At 42.0% G+C, this 15,876-nt stretch overlaps 1 protein-coding gene across 1 annotated transcript; it reads right to left on the reverse strand.

Moving 5' to 3' along the window:
• Positions 1–4,525: 4,525 nt before the first annotated feature.
• gc2 (guanylyl cyclase 2) lies at positions 4,526–12,644 on the reverse strand. The gene is made up of 18 exons (XM_030779653.1): positions 11,900–12,644; positions 11,455–11,759; positions 10,810–11,164; positions 10,562–10,646; positions 10,364–10,460; positions 10,068–10,199; positions 9,904–9,984; positions 8,565–8,741; positions 8,327–8,483; positions 7,862–8,011; positions 7,477–7,625; positions 7,157–7,320; positions 6,765–6,957; positions 6,173–6,347; positions 5,709–5,807; positions 5,198–5,292; positions 4,692–4,777; positions 4,526–4,613 (listed from the first exon to the last, which is right to left on the reverse strand). The coding sequence occupies exons 1-18, from the start codon at positions 12,642–12,644 to the stop codon at positions 4,526–4,528; spliced, it is 3,333 nt and encodes a 1,110-aa protein (XP_030635513.1).
• Between the last annotated feature and the right edge of the window lie 3,232 nt (positions 12,645–15,876).

The raw sequence follows: 15,876 nt of genomic DNA on the forward strand, positions 1-15,876 counted from the left end.
TTTTTGTTTTGGGGGTTGTACTATCGTTGTTAATTTAACATTAATCATATGTCACAGCGCTGTATTTGTATTATACCCCATTAAGGGCCTGTCTGTTCTTACCACTGTTCACGCTGGAACACTGGGTACCAGGGCACCCTGCGTACTCCATTGTTTGTAACTTTGTTATTTATGCCGACAGTAAATAGCTGTCTATAATGACTGTAAATAGCAACAGATGGCTTGGTCAGACCACAGTATGTCCCTGATCGTACTGTACTATGTCTCTCGTTCCCAAGGGAGGGAGGGGGGGGTGTTCCACCCAGGGTGCCAAAGCACGCGTGTCATAACTCAATGACATTCGTAACAGCTCACTTGGCCTGTGACGAAGTGATATAATTGCTTTGTTTTGAGGGGGCTTTTATTTTGGGGGGGAGGGGGGTGATTTCTTGAATGTATCTGTTAAAATTTTGAGTACGACTAATGTGTATCAGATTTGTATGAAACTGATAAAAGATTTTGTTTCCTGTCACTGCAAAATGGAGTAACATTTATTATTGTTTGAAATAGTGAGCTCACTGAAGGAAAAAGTAAATTATGTTCTTAATTATGAAAATCCCTAAATTCAAATAAATCTCTGGTTGATTTATGCCACTATTTTTCAAGGGTTCGTGTTTGCACCCGTTAGAACAGTGACCAGTGCTGATTAACGGCACCAATACTCCCCCAAGTGGTGAGTACGGTGAATTGCACTTTTGCCTAGCACAGAACACTGAATCTCGCATGTCCTGAGGGTAGGCATCAAGTGTATGTTTTAAGTAGTATTTTTTTTTTTTACCTTAGTACCTAAGTGCATATTTACAAAACCTTTACATTAACCAGGTCATTTGTTGTGACTACTTACACTTGTATTTCAGTAGGATTTTTCAAAAACCTCACACCTTTGATTTCTCAGACTGGAAAAAAGTATCACTTCAGCTTCAGTGTGACATGACATGCTGACGAGTCAAAATTACAATATCTAAAAATAAATTTGAAAACAATGAATTATTTAACTGTATCGCTGCTGCACTGTAAAGGTTTACATGTATTATGCGCCTCAGTTATTGTTTTAAGTGTTCCATTGTCTATAATCATTTGAAGATATATAAAAAAACAAACAGAGCAAAGAGAATAACTTCTTTTGTGCAACTTACTTTTGACATTTGTTAGCATAGTGGTGGTCTGTAACTTTACCAGAGTTCAGTCAGGACCCTCAATGGACATAGTGAGATATGAGCTAATTTTCCTTTTTTTTTTTTTTGGAGTAATAATCCTTTTATACATACTAATTATATTTTTATATTTGTTGACCATTTTCTCACATCTGGAGCTGTGAGTGACATTTTATTTGTCAAAAATGGCTAAACACCAAATCATTCAAAAGCATCACATCTTTCCCACACACTTTGTGTAAAAGTATAAAGAGGTGAATGCTCGAGATGATAACTTGTTGAAATATTAGCCAAAGCATGAAGAGTAATCTTTTGTAAACAAAGTAGGTTTAAGAGAAGGTTTAATCTGATTAAAAGTGACCTGCCTGCACCACGTCCTTCTTAAAGACTGTTAATGTCAGATAATCCACACTGAGCGTTCAGGTCGCCATCTGCTGCTGCTGCTGTTACCTGCGAGACCACAAGAGGGCGCAGTGTGCCATTTCAAACTCTACGTCTCGACAATCAAACTTTAACAATAAATACATCTTTAGGTTCCGACACAAATAAGTTAAAACTCTTGTAAATATCAGGATTTTTTAATTATAGGATAGGTTGTTTTACCTTGTAGGAAAATTGTTGATGTCTTTACAATTCTTTTATACACCAGTATATATTTATCTAGAACATCAAGGGGGCCTTACTGCTACACTAAGGCAACATTCACAAAATAATTTAATCATAACTGAAATAAATAACACATCAGGAGTCCATATATTCTGTCATTCAAAAAAAAATAAAAAAGTTCTGGCTATCTGACTTTCTGGCTAGACTCTTAACAGTCTTGCAGGGAAAATGGACTCTACTTACATCATAAATAACAGTGTTATTGAATCTCTCGTGGTCTAAACGTAAATAAATACATCAAACTACGTCTTTACATCTCTGAAACTGAACAGTTCATTGGAGGGACGACACAAAATTCAGTATGTTCTAGGTGACCATTGTTCTGTCAAAAAACCTATATAATCCAGGATGTGAATATGTAAGGGTAATGAAACGGCTGGCACATGCAGACACATTCACACATTTCCAAAACAAAACGTCTCAAAAATAAACGCTCGACAAAATAAACGCTTGACAAAAGAAGGAGTGGATGAGTAAACAAAGCAAAAGTTGTTTTTTTTTCTCTCTTATTTGGTCAGTGGCATAGAATATTGAGAAATCCCATGTCATAAAGTACAGTATGTTTCAGAGACGTAGATGAGTGAGTGAATGAGTGAGTAAGAGGTATTAAAAGGTATTCGGTAGACAGAAAAGATGAAATGATGATAACGTTGAGAGTGCTGAATAAAAATGTGTTGTTGACGTCGGGGGGAAAAAGCAGTTGAGTTTCACCAAAAAAAAAAAAAAAAAACCCAGAATGCATTGCTGAGTTCCTCAATTCCTTGATCTACCTTCCCCTCTCTTTTTCTCTCCCTCTCTTTTTCTCTCCCTCTCTCTCTCTCTCTCTCTCTCTCTCCTGACAGATCTGATCCCTCGCCTGCTGAGTAATGGAATCCCGTGGGGTAAATTTAGCACGTCATGTGACCAGGGGTTCATATCGCGAAGGTGCTTCATATTTAAAGCTGGCCTGTAATCTCCCCCATGGAAAACAGGGCCAGTTCTCTCTCTCTCTCTCTCTCCTGTCAGCCTTTTCACCCCCGCACCTTCTGCAACGGTAGTAAAACTCATCCAGACAAACGTCCTGTACAACAGTTCTGGAACATTCCATCCACGGGATAGGTGCAGCAAAGGTTTTTCCATTGCTCATTCTGTTATCCTTGGTAGTGAGTTGTTTTGTGAGTGACCTGATACAACCCCCAAAACAAAACTATCCAAATCCCATTTCAGCTATGACAAACGTAGACCACCGTCTCCACTGGGTATGTAGAAAAAGGTGCGTTTTTTTTTTTCCAGGTCGACCCTGAACGCTGACTTGTGGAACTAATGAGCAGCAGAAATCTTCAGAAATCCTGAAATGAGTACATCTGTATTGTTTAGTGTGATACTGGCTCCCCGTTTATCCCAAATCGACATGTCGTTGCTCTTCTTGCGGCCTTGTTGACCTCTATGCCAGCAGCATAGAGGTCAAAGGTCATCAGTGATGGTGTATCATGACATTGCCCTCGTCCGCTAAGGTGAGCTGAGCCACCTGCCGTACCGTCGAGATCTTTCGTACGGCCTTGTGAAGGAGCAGTTTAAAGTCCTTCTCTTGCCTGCAAGACACACACAAAAAAGAAAAAAACAAAACAAAACACAGAGACAGGACCATCAGACAGAGATTTTCAGAATGTCATCATCGTTTGTGATGTCATCACTGACATCCTGCTCCATGACATCATCTTTCACCTGTGAGGGGAAACTTTGTTTGTCACCAGATCTTGAGATCTCAAATATAAGTTTACATTTTTTTCTTCTTTTTTACCATGTCGTCTAGACTTGTTTTGTTCTTGATGCAGAAAATAAGAAGCATTAGCTATGAAAGTTTCATTAAACATCAGAATGTCAGAAGCATTAGCGACTAAATATGTGTTAAATATGTTTCATATACATGTTTACATAGGTCTGTAGTAGTAAGACAAAAAAAAAACATCTAGACAGAAATAAACACAAACACAGGGAACACAAACAACAAACACATACAGCACATAACATTACACACAAATAAATAACCTGACAGAGTGCCACACGTAGTCTGGAGAGCAGTCAGAGGGGAGCTGCTCCTCATCTGAGGTGACAGGGCTGTTACAGCACATGCTGTTTTTGGCTTCACTCATCACTGAGGTCTTGAGATAGGCAGTTTCTGCATTGTGTCATCGGTACTCCCTCTCCTAATGAATTTGACCTTACGTTGATGGGGTTGCATGAAGACCAACGCCAGTGTAAAGTAGAGACATGTTTTTTTTGTTTTTTTTTTTGTAATAGTGTGGACAGTGTTCAGTTTTCACTGGTTGAACTGAATCACACAGACGTTACATGGTAAAAATGAAAATCAAAACCCTTCCCATGTCACCAGAAACACTTGAATCCTAAGATCCAATCTTAACTGAAAAGGAACTGACGGAGTGAGTGAAAAAAAAAAAGCACTTCTGTTAATCAACGGAGGAACACGACTTGAAAGTAGAAGAACTGAGTTACTGAATTTAATTATCATTAACTGGGGTTTTTGTTTGTTTGTTTGTTTTGTTTTGTTTCGTTTTGTTTTTGCGCCATTGGATAGAAACCCAAACAAAATGGTAGCGAATATAAAACAAAGCCTAACCCGACGCCTCACTGAGTAATGTTATACATTTTTCATGCATAACATTACCTCAGTTATTCTTCTTTGCAAGCTGTTGTTCCGCTTTCCGCCTCTTGTATGCGGCTATTTCCTCCATCTGCAGGCCGTGAGCCATTTGCCTGTAAAATACATCGAAGAGGCGGGATCAGTACCAGCAGACACACGCGTACACGGACGGACGCCCCGACTAGCCTTACCCCGACTTGAGTTCCGGCGGCACGGGCAGCGGCTTGTTGAAGCCGTCTTTGCCGACGAGCCAATACGTCTCCTCCATGACTTTCCCCTGTGAAGAAGAGAGGAGGAGATAACAGGGGGGGAGGAAAGAAGAGAGGACTGGCACAGAAGGGTATAACAGGAAGGGAAAAAAAAGGGCCTTTGTATCTGTGAACCTCCACCTCACTCTGCTCGCTATTTAATACGTTGGTGGTCAATTCTCGAGCTGCAGACACGTGATAAAATATTTAGAATATGTATGAGACATTGTTCTGAGTTGTTTATTTATGATATTCTCTTGTGATATGTCTGATGATAAAAGTTTTTGTAGTACTTTTTGGGGAGGCTTATGTATACTTAGCGAGTATAGATTTGCCACTGCTGTTCTGAGGACACAGAGGGTTGCTAAGGACACCAAACACTAATGGAAAAAATGTCATTATCAGTTAAGAGAATGTAGGAAGACAGAGGTTAGGGCTTAGGGCCTGACCTTTAGTTCGGTCCTCCCTCTCAGACTGACTTTGTATCCTGCATTGAGCTCCAGTAGGACTTTTACTGTACTATGATGAACGTGGATTCTATATGCTGAAAAATAAAAAGACAAAAGGGCTAAAGCATACATGCATACACACACACACACACACACACACATGCATACACACACGCACGCATACATACACACATACACACACACATACACACACACACACACACACGCACGCACACACATGCACGCACGCACGCACACACACACATACACACACACACACACACACACACACACATACACACACATACACACATACACACACACACACACACACACACACACACACACACACACACATGCTTATACAGAGATACACTAATAACAGAACAGCAGAACTAAATGCTGCATAAACCGTAGATAATCATCACAGATCATTTTGCAAACATTTATAGAGTCAAGTGACCATAAAATGATCTCATTGTATATTGTAGAGTTTGCTCTGTTGACTCACGCATCCCTGTGGCCTCCATTCTGGAAGCTGTATTAACTGTGTCTCCAAACAGGCAGTATCTAGGCATGGTCAAACCCACAACACCAGCTACACATGAACCTAGGGATTAAAAGATTTCTCTTTGCATATATGTCTTTGTAATATGCAAACATATACAGTGTCACTGTGCTGAAAGACATCAGTCTACTCATTTGGATATGAATAAACAAACTTCAGAAGAACAAATCATCAGAACAAATCAACATTGGTTGGTTCTTTGAATTCTAATATTGCTCATATGTCAAAATCAAACTTTTATTTCACATATGTCACTCCTTTATTGCAAAATCTATAAGACAAACTAGTATCCAACATTATGCCTCATTTGTTTAAAATATTTAAGTCTCTAAAAGACATCATTTGCTCTTGTTCGTTCATTGTTCTGCAAGTGTACATCCTGTGAAGTCCTGTGCTGTGTGTCTGACCTGTGTGAAGTCCGATTCGTATTCGGACCGGGACGTCAGGCATGTGTCTCATCTTAAAGGTGCCCACGGCACTAAGGATGTCCAGCGCCATGTTGGCAATTTCTGCCGCGTGCCTATTTCCGTTTGGCATGGGGACCCCCGACGCAACCATGTAGGCATCACCAATCGTCTCCACCTGGAAACAGACCCAGAGAGAGGGGCATAGAGAAACATATGGGAAACATCAGAAAGCACCTGGGAAATTATTTATTTGATATATAAGCATCACTTAAGCGTAACACTGATTTTGAACTGTGTTTGTGTGCTTATGAAAAATGTACAGAACTTCAGACAAAGAGAAACAAGGAGCCTGCAATTTTTAAACCACTCCCACTGCTGAAAGTAGAGAATATCACGTGATAGTATCTGATGTCCGCTGAAGCAAGAAATGTTTTATTTAAGATGGAAGGTCATGAGCAGACGTCACACTTTATGACAGATATGACGTTACTGACACTGCTATGAAATGTATGACTTATCATTATCCCTTCATCTCTGCCCTTAGCAAATATGAAAGAGAGTCCATACAGCCATCACTAGTTCAAATAATTACCTTATAGACGTCATGGTTACCGATGATGGCGTCGAACAGTGTGTAGAGGTCGTTGAGAAGGTCGACTACCTCGATGGGTTCACTGTTGGCTGAGATGGTGGTGAAGCCTACTATGTCACTGAAGTACAACGTCACACTGTCAAAATACTCAGGCTCCACTGTACTGGCCACCTTTAGTGCCTCAGCCACAGACCTATTGGACAGAAAGTGTCACCGGTTTCACTCAAAGCGTATATAACAACACACAGATCGATACACCGTCAGTCTTGTTTTCAACCAAGCTTGTGCTAATCACTATACTTATAAATCCTCTTACTGCCCATCCCATGCGTGACTGTGATTCTGTGTGCGTGTGCGTGTGTGTGGATGAGTTTATGGGTGTAGGAACTCACGGAGGCAGCATCTGAGTGAGAAGTTTCTCGGTCTTCTGTTTCTCTACCTCCAGCTCTTCTGTCCGTTCTCTAATTAGGTCCTCGAGATTAGAGGAGTACTGCTCCAACATTCGCAACATGGAGTCTATGATATTTGTTTTCTTCCCTTTGTTTATGTTCTTAAACTGAGGAAAAACAATACCAAAAATTGCGGTGGACTCACACAAGAATAATAATTGAAAATTAATATAAATGTTTGGCTATATTAGGGCAAAAAAAGGCATCACAGACTTGGTTGGATTAGAAGAAATAAGAAAGCATTGAGTACATAAAGCGGCCACCTGGTCAAAAATTTCATCGAATGTGGGTCGTTTCTCAGGCTGTTCACTCCAGCACTGTTTCATCAGCTGAATGCACTCGATAGGGGCGTGGTCTGGGGTTACAATGGGCCGGAACAGGGGCGGAGGTTTACAAATCTTCTCAATGATTTCTAGACGATCGAGAGTAAAAAAAAAGTACAATACCACTTGTCGATCAATTTCTTATGAATTCTTCGTTTTATGAATGGGGAAAATGTTCAGCAATTTTAATTACAAGTTTTATTCAGTTTTCAAGTCACTGCGTTCACTGATAAGAGGAGTATGGATTAGAGGAAACACAGTAGTGTTTAGACACATTCAGCTGTTGAGTGAGTGCAATGATAAGATGTTTCTAGAAGGGTCGTACCTTCAGCAGACTCTTCAAACATGCAGAACGGTGGACCCCGCATCGCCACCTCTTGCACAACGATGGAGAAGCTGTACACGTCGCCCTGGAAAGTGCCGTAGAGACCAGGATACGGGTGGTGTAAAATCTCAGGTGCTGTCCAGAGCAACTCTGTAACATGAGATGACCACATGTGCGGAGAGAGCGATGGTTTTAAAGTGGTCGTTTTATATTAAGTGAGAAATAAGCAGTTCATGAAACACTGTCTGGGTGAAAGGGTCAACAGCTTCAGTATGATTCCCTCTGCCTATTTTAAAATATCAAACAGCTTACACCAAGATGGTACCTAGAATTACATACAGTAACCCTCATACACAAAAGTAATTACGAGTCAGTGTTGATAACACATGCAAATAAACCCCGAGATGTTTCAAGTATACACACACACAAACACACACACACACACACACACGTTCAGATGCTCACCCTCAGCTACTGGTTTTATGTAGGGGAATTTCTGGGACTCAACCACCTCGTTGTAACCATAGTCAGTGACTCTGAGCACAAAGCGTCCATCCACAACACAGTTCCTGGACTTGAGCCGAGCATGACACACATTCCTGTGGTGAAGGTACTTCATACCCTGTGACCCAAAATAAAATCTGATCATGGACATTGGAGTTCCTACAACTCGCCAGTGGTCGTACCAAAGAAAGACCAGTACCTTAATGAGGTCCAGTATCAGTGAGGATTTGAACATCCAGTCCAGTTTGACATCTTCATGAAGCAGCAGATCCTCCAGGCTACCTCGGGAGCAGAACTCTGTTACTATGGCGAAGACACCACAGTCATGGAAGAAGCCAAGGAAAGGATTAATGTTCTCATGTCTCAAATCATTCATCTGAAAAAATGGAAAATGATAGATTACGATTAATTATAATTCATGCAAATGTAGGGTATCAAGTCATTGTTTCATCCAGAATCCACGTGCTAGAAACTTTGCAATTACCCAACAACTATCAAAGGGCAAAAGGACAGTGCCCACACACAACGTTTTTTGAGATGTCAGCCCAAGACTAAGATGGAGCAGATTACCTTCAAAAGCTAGCAAGAGAGAATCTGCGTATCACCGTATTAGCGGGCTGCTGGGCCGTTGGCTCATGCTACACTGAACCTGACTGAACCAGAATCTACCAAATGTGGGAATGCTGAAGCAGGTAAAGATGGAATTGCTTTCATGTCCTGCTGGGTTATGGTTACCCTGGTGCCACCAAGACTGGATCAAACCCAGAAAGCAGTAACAAGGGAATCACTCCGTTTGAAGTGCTCCAATAATAGCGATATCAAAAACTGCGTCAAAATGCTACACTGTATGTCAGACAATGAACTTTTCTTCCGTTGCAAATGTAGCAGACTATCCAGTCGTCACTCTGTCCTATGTGACTCCTTTCCAGATGCAGAACCACTGTAAGAACGCGTTTTTGGAACAGGTAATTAAGCACCTTGGCTTGTTTAGTGTCATCTGAAAGCAAGGCTCATGACAAACATCTCGGAACATGTCTGGTAAAGCTCATGATATATCTTGTAAGGATGGTTTACTAAATTCACTGTTCATTCTGTTGTAAACAGGCATCAACCATGAGTAGCCTGTTGCTAACGTGCCTACAGCTTTGATGGTCCTTAAACACTCCCCCCAGTTAAACCTGGAGAAAAGATGCACAACGAGTTATCTTTGCATACCGTGGAAAGTTTGTCCGGTTAACGACTGCGAACTTCATGGTCCGCAGTCTGTGGTCTACAAACTCTAAGAATTTAGGTCTTAAATAAATGTCTAATTTTGTTGTTTGTTAGGACTAGTGCCCCAAAATTCTAAACAACAGTGCTAATTAACTACTGCCACCTCACCAATATCACCTACAAAACTAATGAGCGAGATCATGCACAAATTTATTCTGCCCAATAGTGGACAATCAAATAGTAACCTAAGCTCTGCTATTGGATAACAGGTCAAATATAGGATTACTAAAAAAAAAAAGTTTAGAAAATTGTTGAAAGGAACCAACCAGTTCAAACACATCACTGGTATGGGTGGTGATGTTGGTGAAAGTTCCATATGGGAGTCTCTTCAGCCACGCCCAGTCTCCCTATAGGAAAGAAAACTCCACATTTTAGCAGCAGTAAACACTGTATGTCCTTTAAAAAGTAGGGTTTATTCATCTTTTTTTACCTCATGTACGACAACATTACAATTCTCGTGGGTGGCAGGTGAGTGGTTCGACAAGGCGGATTTGAGACTTCGCTCCACCTCTGAAAAGCTTCGTCTCGGGTCACTGGTTCTACTGTCATCCAAGCTCAGCTTCTGTGTTCAGTAAAGTACTACAATCAGTTCTGTGGAAGTTTCACCAGTTGGAAATTTGTCCAGTTTCTCCAATATTACGCTTGGGACAGTTTGACGTTCTGTGATTCTGTCCTCATATTAAACCAAAAGACCCCAAGGGAACACGGTCATCCAAGGTTACTGACCTTGTTGCTTAGCGACGGGTTGACAAAGGTGACATCGGCCAAGGTCAGCAGGATCTTGTTCGGCCCCCTTACCATCCGGATCTGACTGATTCGTCGCCTTAAAGATCAAAGGTCACTCTCAGTGCAAAATAGTGTAAAACCATGTAAAAAATGTCTTGCATGTGTCTCTCTTTTTAAATATATAGAGCAGGTGATTACCTTACACAGTAAAAGAAGCCAAAGATGAAGAAGATCATCAGAAATAGACACAAGAGCATCACAAGAGCAAGAAAAGGATTCACACCTAATAGTGAAAGCGACAGATAAATCATGGGTTTTAAAACTTGAGTGTGTGTGTGTGTGTGTGTGTGAGTGTGTGTGTGTGTGTGTGTGTGAGTGTGTGTGTGTGTGTGTGTGTGTGTGTGTGCACATATGTTATTATCTATATCGATGCTATTCTTGCTCACCTCCTGAGCAGATTATACCATGGGTAAACCAGCAGCTGGAGTCAGTACTGGGTGGGCCTCCGTGGGGGAAGTGGATGGGCCGACCCAAGTAACGCACCATATCGGTCTCCATCTCTACACGGTGGGTGGGTCGCAGCTCCCAGGAAAAACCATCTGTGTCCAGAATCACGTAGTCCAACAGAACTGAGCCTGTAGCGTTGGTCCGTATCGGGTGGCTAAAGCCCCGGAAGGCCAGATTCCGGACACGTTGAGCCAGGTTCCCACCGGACAACCAATCCCCAGCTTTCTTCAAGCTATGCATGGCATTGGCCATGAACAGGACGGAAGAGTAAATGGTGCCAAACAGAGGGGAGATCTGGAAACAGTTTCAGGGTGCGGGACATTCTTACCATTAGACAGGATGATGGAAATGGTTTTACTGGCATTTTACTGTAACAAACACTGATCGCATACATGCAAACAGACACACACAGTATGAATCGGTAAGGAATTTCTCTACTAGCTCACTTTATTTCTTTATATATCTCATGACCTTCTTCTTACACTGGGAGCGACAGTGTCTAAGTACACATAAAAACACACATGCACACGCGCATACACACACACACACACACACACACACACTTTTTCTCATTCTTCTTGTACCTCCTGAGGTTTGACATTTCTGGGCAGCACCCCTCGTTCCTGGGCTTCTGCGTAGATCTGGTAGAAGGAACTGTGATCCGGCGAATCCACAGTAATGGTGAGGACAGAGTCATAGGCACGCAGCAGCTTGCTGTTGTTTCTCAGGCCTGGGTGGGGCACGTCCTTATAGGGCAAACTATAGAGGAGCGTGTCATAGGGCAGGAAGACCAATGAGCCATCTGTCATCTTCATGTCTTGTGCTGTCTCCAGTAACAACTTTTGGGCTTTTCCTCCAATCAGCACTGAGTGCATACACAAGATCACCACTGAGAGAGAGCGAGAAAGAGAAAGAGAGAGAGAGAGAGAGAGAGAGAGAGAGAGAGAGAGTGACTCTGTATTTGTAGTTTACATCACCACATTTCAAAACAATAATATTAAACCAGTTTAAGTTTCACTAATGACTCACAGCGTAGATCTTCCACTCTCTTAACTTTCGCGAGTGTCATGCGTATGCTGGCACGGTCGTTGCCGATGGAGGCAACTATGCCCACCGGCATGCCATGACTCCGCAAGGCGTTGGCCACCTTGCTGGCTGTCTCCACCCAGATGTCCTCCGCTCCTGAGACAATGCCCACGTGTGCCCAGCGAAAGTGGCGCATAAAGCTGAGCAGCACCAACGTGGGTAGGGGCATGGTAGGGGCGAAGGTGGGGTGGCTTCGGGGATCGTCCAGTTCGTAACCCCCACATGACCATGAGAACACTGCCTTGTTCCAGCTCTTCCCCAGTAGCGAGGCAGCGTCACAGTAGCCGGGGTTGGCTGGCCCAACAAAACCGGATGCTCGGGTGTAGTAACCAAGGAAACGACCCAGCGCATGGGACGTCTCACAGTCCTCCTCCAGAATGACATAATCGAAAGTGGTCCCCAATCTAAGGGAAGGGTCCTTGTTGATGCGGTCCACAGCTAGCCGTGCAGCTGCGTTGGGATAAGCCTTGGCAAAAAGGGGGTCACATGACCATGGCCCCACCACCCCAACCCTGAAGGTGGCAGCGATGGAGCCAGGTAGGAGGCACAACAGGACCAGCAGGGGCCACAGGGACTTGCCGCCATGACAACGAAGAGGGGAGGGAGAGGAAGCTTGGTCAGCGGTCAGTTGTCCTTTCTTGGTCCATTTGTGTGGTACACTGTGAAAGGCACTCAGCTGCTGCTGCATGTCAAGGCTACAGCTCGCCAACGCAGAGGGTTGAACTCACTGTCACATGAGAAACGTCTTCATTAAAACCATCTCAGCCTCCATCTCAGCTTCCTCAGCTTCTGGAGATCCACAGAACACTTTGAAAGTTTGTCATTAGTTCGGTTGTTGGAGATATCATAATTCAGTAAAAGAATGGAATTCTGCAAGAGACCTGTTTCAGTCCTGTGAAGTAATTATCTCAAAATTCAAAGTTGTTCAAATCGGTCTTGTAATATCTTCCCCCTTGGATCCTGAATCTGAGGCGGACATGTGCTCAAATCTATAGGCTAAATGCTTATGAAATGTTATTTAAAAACATTCATGAGAATACTTTGATATTAGACATTATGTCATAATTATCATTAGAAATTTACATGAATAAATTAACACGTTAATAAATCACATGCACAGTTTTAAAAAATGCAACTTCGACAAACTGCAGCTTTACCTAAAGCTGAAATAGGATTATCTAAATATGTCCATCGAGTCTGACCAGTTTATTCTAATCCTTAACCAGCATACTGATTCCTGCAGCATGTAGGCCATTTCAGAGACCTTTTTAGTTAAAGTAAAATGAGGAAGGAAATGATGTATGAGTCTGCAACAGTCTTAGTATCACCCACAAAGCAAATGTGTAATTTTGACAGAGTTGATAAGATAACGACTCTTTGGTTTTTACTTTCATGCATTAGCAACAGTTATAACGCTTCAGTTCACTGATAACCTTAAACCACTTTCACTATTTTTTTTTTCCATCAAAGGAGTTGACTTACCACTTCATAATCGAGGGAAGAGGGATGATTACTCCTTTCCATTCCTCATTATCTTCATTCATTGAGATGAATCGACTGTGCCGGCGTGATGCCAAATAAAAAAACCCAAACTTGTTGCCCAGACTGTTTGTCCACTTGAATCAAAATTTCAGATTAATGGTTTCAGCTCTAAAAAAATGAATCACCTTAGAATACATTCTTGTGAGGCAACGTCAAAACAGATAGAACATCCATGAAGTATCCAGGTGAGACAGCATAGGGTCCGGACCAGGGCCCTGTCGGGCTCTGTTTAGTATTAGGTTACATTTGTAATCCTCTCCTATGTCTTCACCATTGTGTTGGATGGTAAAACCGACCTAGTCCTAATGACCTGCAGATTATAACAAATCCAATCTACAGCCCATGCTATGATGAGAGGCACCTGAGCCACTAGGCGTTTTGTTTCATTCCACATACTTGGAGCAGAGTCACTCTGCCAACCGCGAGTTTTGCTCGTAAGTTTCCGTATTCGTGTGGTCATTGCGAAAACTCTATTTCTGAGTATGATGCATATCGTGGATGTAATAGACACTGTTTGTTGAATTAAATTGTTCTTGCACATCTGCCACTACTAATTGTTATTTTGTCTGGTTCTTGTTTTTCATGTTTGATTAAGAGGCATTGTTTTAGCTCCAAAAAGACACTTCAAAGGTATTCCACAAGAGTTCCTTGTGTCAATGTGATGGTGATTTTCATGGGAGATAAAAAGTCACTTTCCATCCTGGTGTTTTACAGCGCTCAGTATGATTTTTCGTTGGCAACGCCCTTCGGTTCTGTCATGCATGTGTTCATTTGGAAGACTTTTTCTATCATAGGATACTTAATGTTTAAAACGCTACTGGAGAACAAATAAGAGAACTTTCAGTAGCCTAATTATTCAACTCTATGATTCTTATTTGTTAAATGATACCAAATAAAAGGCAAGGGCAGATCATTAAAAGAGTGTTTCACTAATGGCTTCTTGGTGGGTTGATTTGACGTAGGAATAACCTAAGAAGAATGGCATGGTGGGTAGAAACTGGAATGGCACTGTGATGCCATTTACATATATAGTGGAGCCCAACAGACCAGTTTGAAAGCACGCAAATGACTTCCCTCAGGACAGAGTTTAGCTTACCCTCAATTACACGGTCTTTAAGACAAGCAGATAAATCTCACATTGAGCGCCTTCACACTTAATGCCCATATAAAGTTATGAAAGAATTCCATTTGGAACCACTCTGGAGTCTGGAGTCACTAACAAGGGGCACTAGGTGGTTGAGTCTGGGAAGATGATGTCCCTGGGAAATTTGGGATTTCTGTTCCATATACCAGAATACCAGCTCCACCCACTCTTTAACTCCCTATTGCCTTGCACCATCCCTAAAATGATTTGTTGGGTAGAAGTCCTAAGCTGTCTGGAGAAGATTATGCGCATAGTCTACTCTATGAGGAGCCCAATGGTAGTTCTGAATGGCCCTTGTACTGTCGATAGATTTATTTAATTTCTTACTCATGTCCATGGCCTATGTTTAAATATCCTAGAGGAACTTTTTACAGTCTAAATGATTTATCGGGCATTTTATATCTTACAGAGCCGAGATAGAGAGCAGAATGCAGTGGAGATGTGTCATCTGATCAACGGAGGGAATTAAACACACATGTATGAAGTCGGTCAGGTCTCCAAGCCATCTGAGGCTCATGTTTTTGCACTACCTTGTCATACTGATAGGGGGCAGTATGTCACAGTTCTGTAATCTGTTTTGAGCAGTGCAGTCACCCCTGGGGACTTCCACAGACTAACAGGGATGGCGTTGGGCTCTCTGATGTAAAACAGATTCTTGACTCCGAAAGCGCCGTCCCCTACAAAACGGTTTTCTCAGAGCCACCCCACGCTGCAAAGCTTGTTTGGGAAATAACAGAACCTACAATGGCATTTAATATGTTAGACGTAATGCCTGGCAAAGTTTTATCAACTCTGTTATCTCTTTTCATCTGAGTTCCCTTGCTTTTCTCTCTCTCTCTCTCTCTCTCTCTCTCTCTCTCTCTCTCTAACTCTCTCTCACACACATTTCTTTTCATACTAGCAAATTACTTTCTTATGTTGTTGTGGTGACTATTGTGAACTCTGGAAAACATAAAAATATGTTGGCAGGTCTCTGTTCGCTTCTTAGTCTTAATACACTGAGCCCCAAGTATTTCTATGTTTTGGGTATCCAGTGGTACACACAGTTAAAGTTAGATAACCTACCAAAGACCATCACCTTGAGTTCATTCGGTCATTTTCCAAGGCTCTGAAAACTGTTTTTTCCCTTGAGAAGGAGGGAAGAGGAGGGGAGTAGGTCTTACACACACACACACAAAAAAAGAAAAAAGTGAAAAAAGAGAGAGAGAGAGAGAGAGAGAGAGAGAGAGAGAGA

Source organism: Chanos chanos, chromosome 7 (assembly GCF_902362185.1).
Source record: "Chanos chanos chromosome 7, fChaCha1.1, whole genome shotgun sequence".
In the NCBI taxonomy this organism is placed as follows: domain Eukaryota; kingdom Metazoa; phylum Chordata; class Actinopteri; order Gonorynchiformes; family Chanidae; genus Chanos; species Chanos chanos.

What these genes read in the sequence shown, in the direction of transcription:
- gc2 (XM_030779653.1), bottom strand. Translation starts at nt 12,644, where the DNA reads ATGCAGCAGCAGCTGAGTGCCTTTCACAGTGTACCACACAAATGGACC. An exon ending in ACCCGTCGCTAAGCAACAAG is followed by an intron (nt 10,200 to 10,363) that starts GTCAGTAACCTT and finishes TACTGAACACAG; the next exon opens with AAGCTGAGCTTGGATGACAG. An exon ending in AATGGAGGCCACAGGGATGC is followed by an intron (nt 5,293 to 5,708) that starts GTGAGTCAACAG and finishes TTTATTTTTCAG; the next exon opens with CATATAGAATCCACGTTCAT.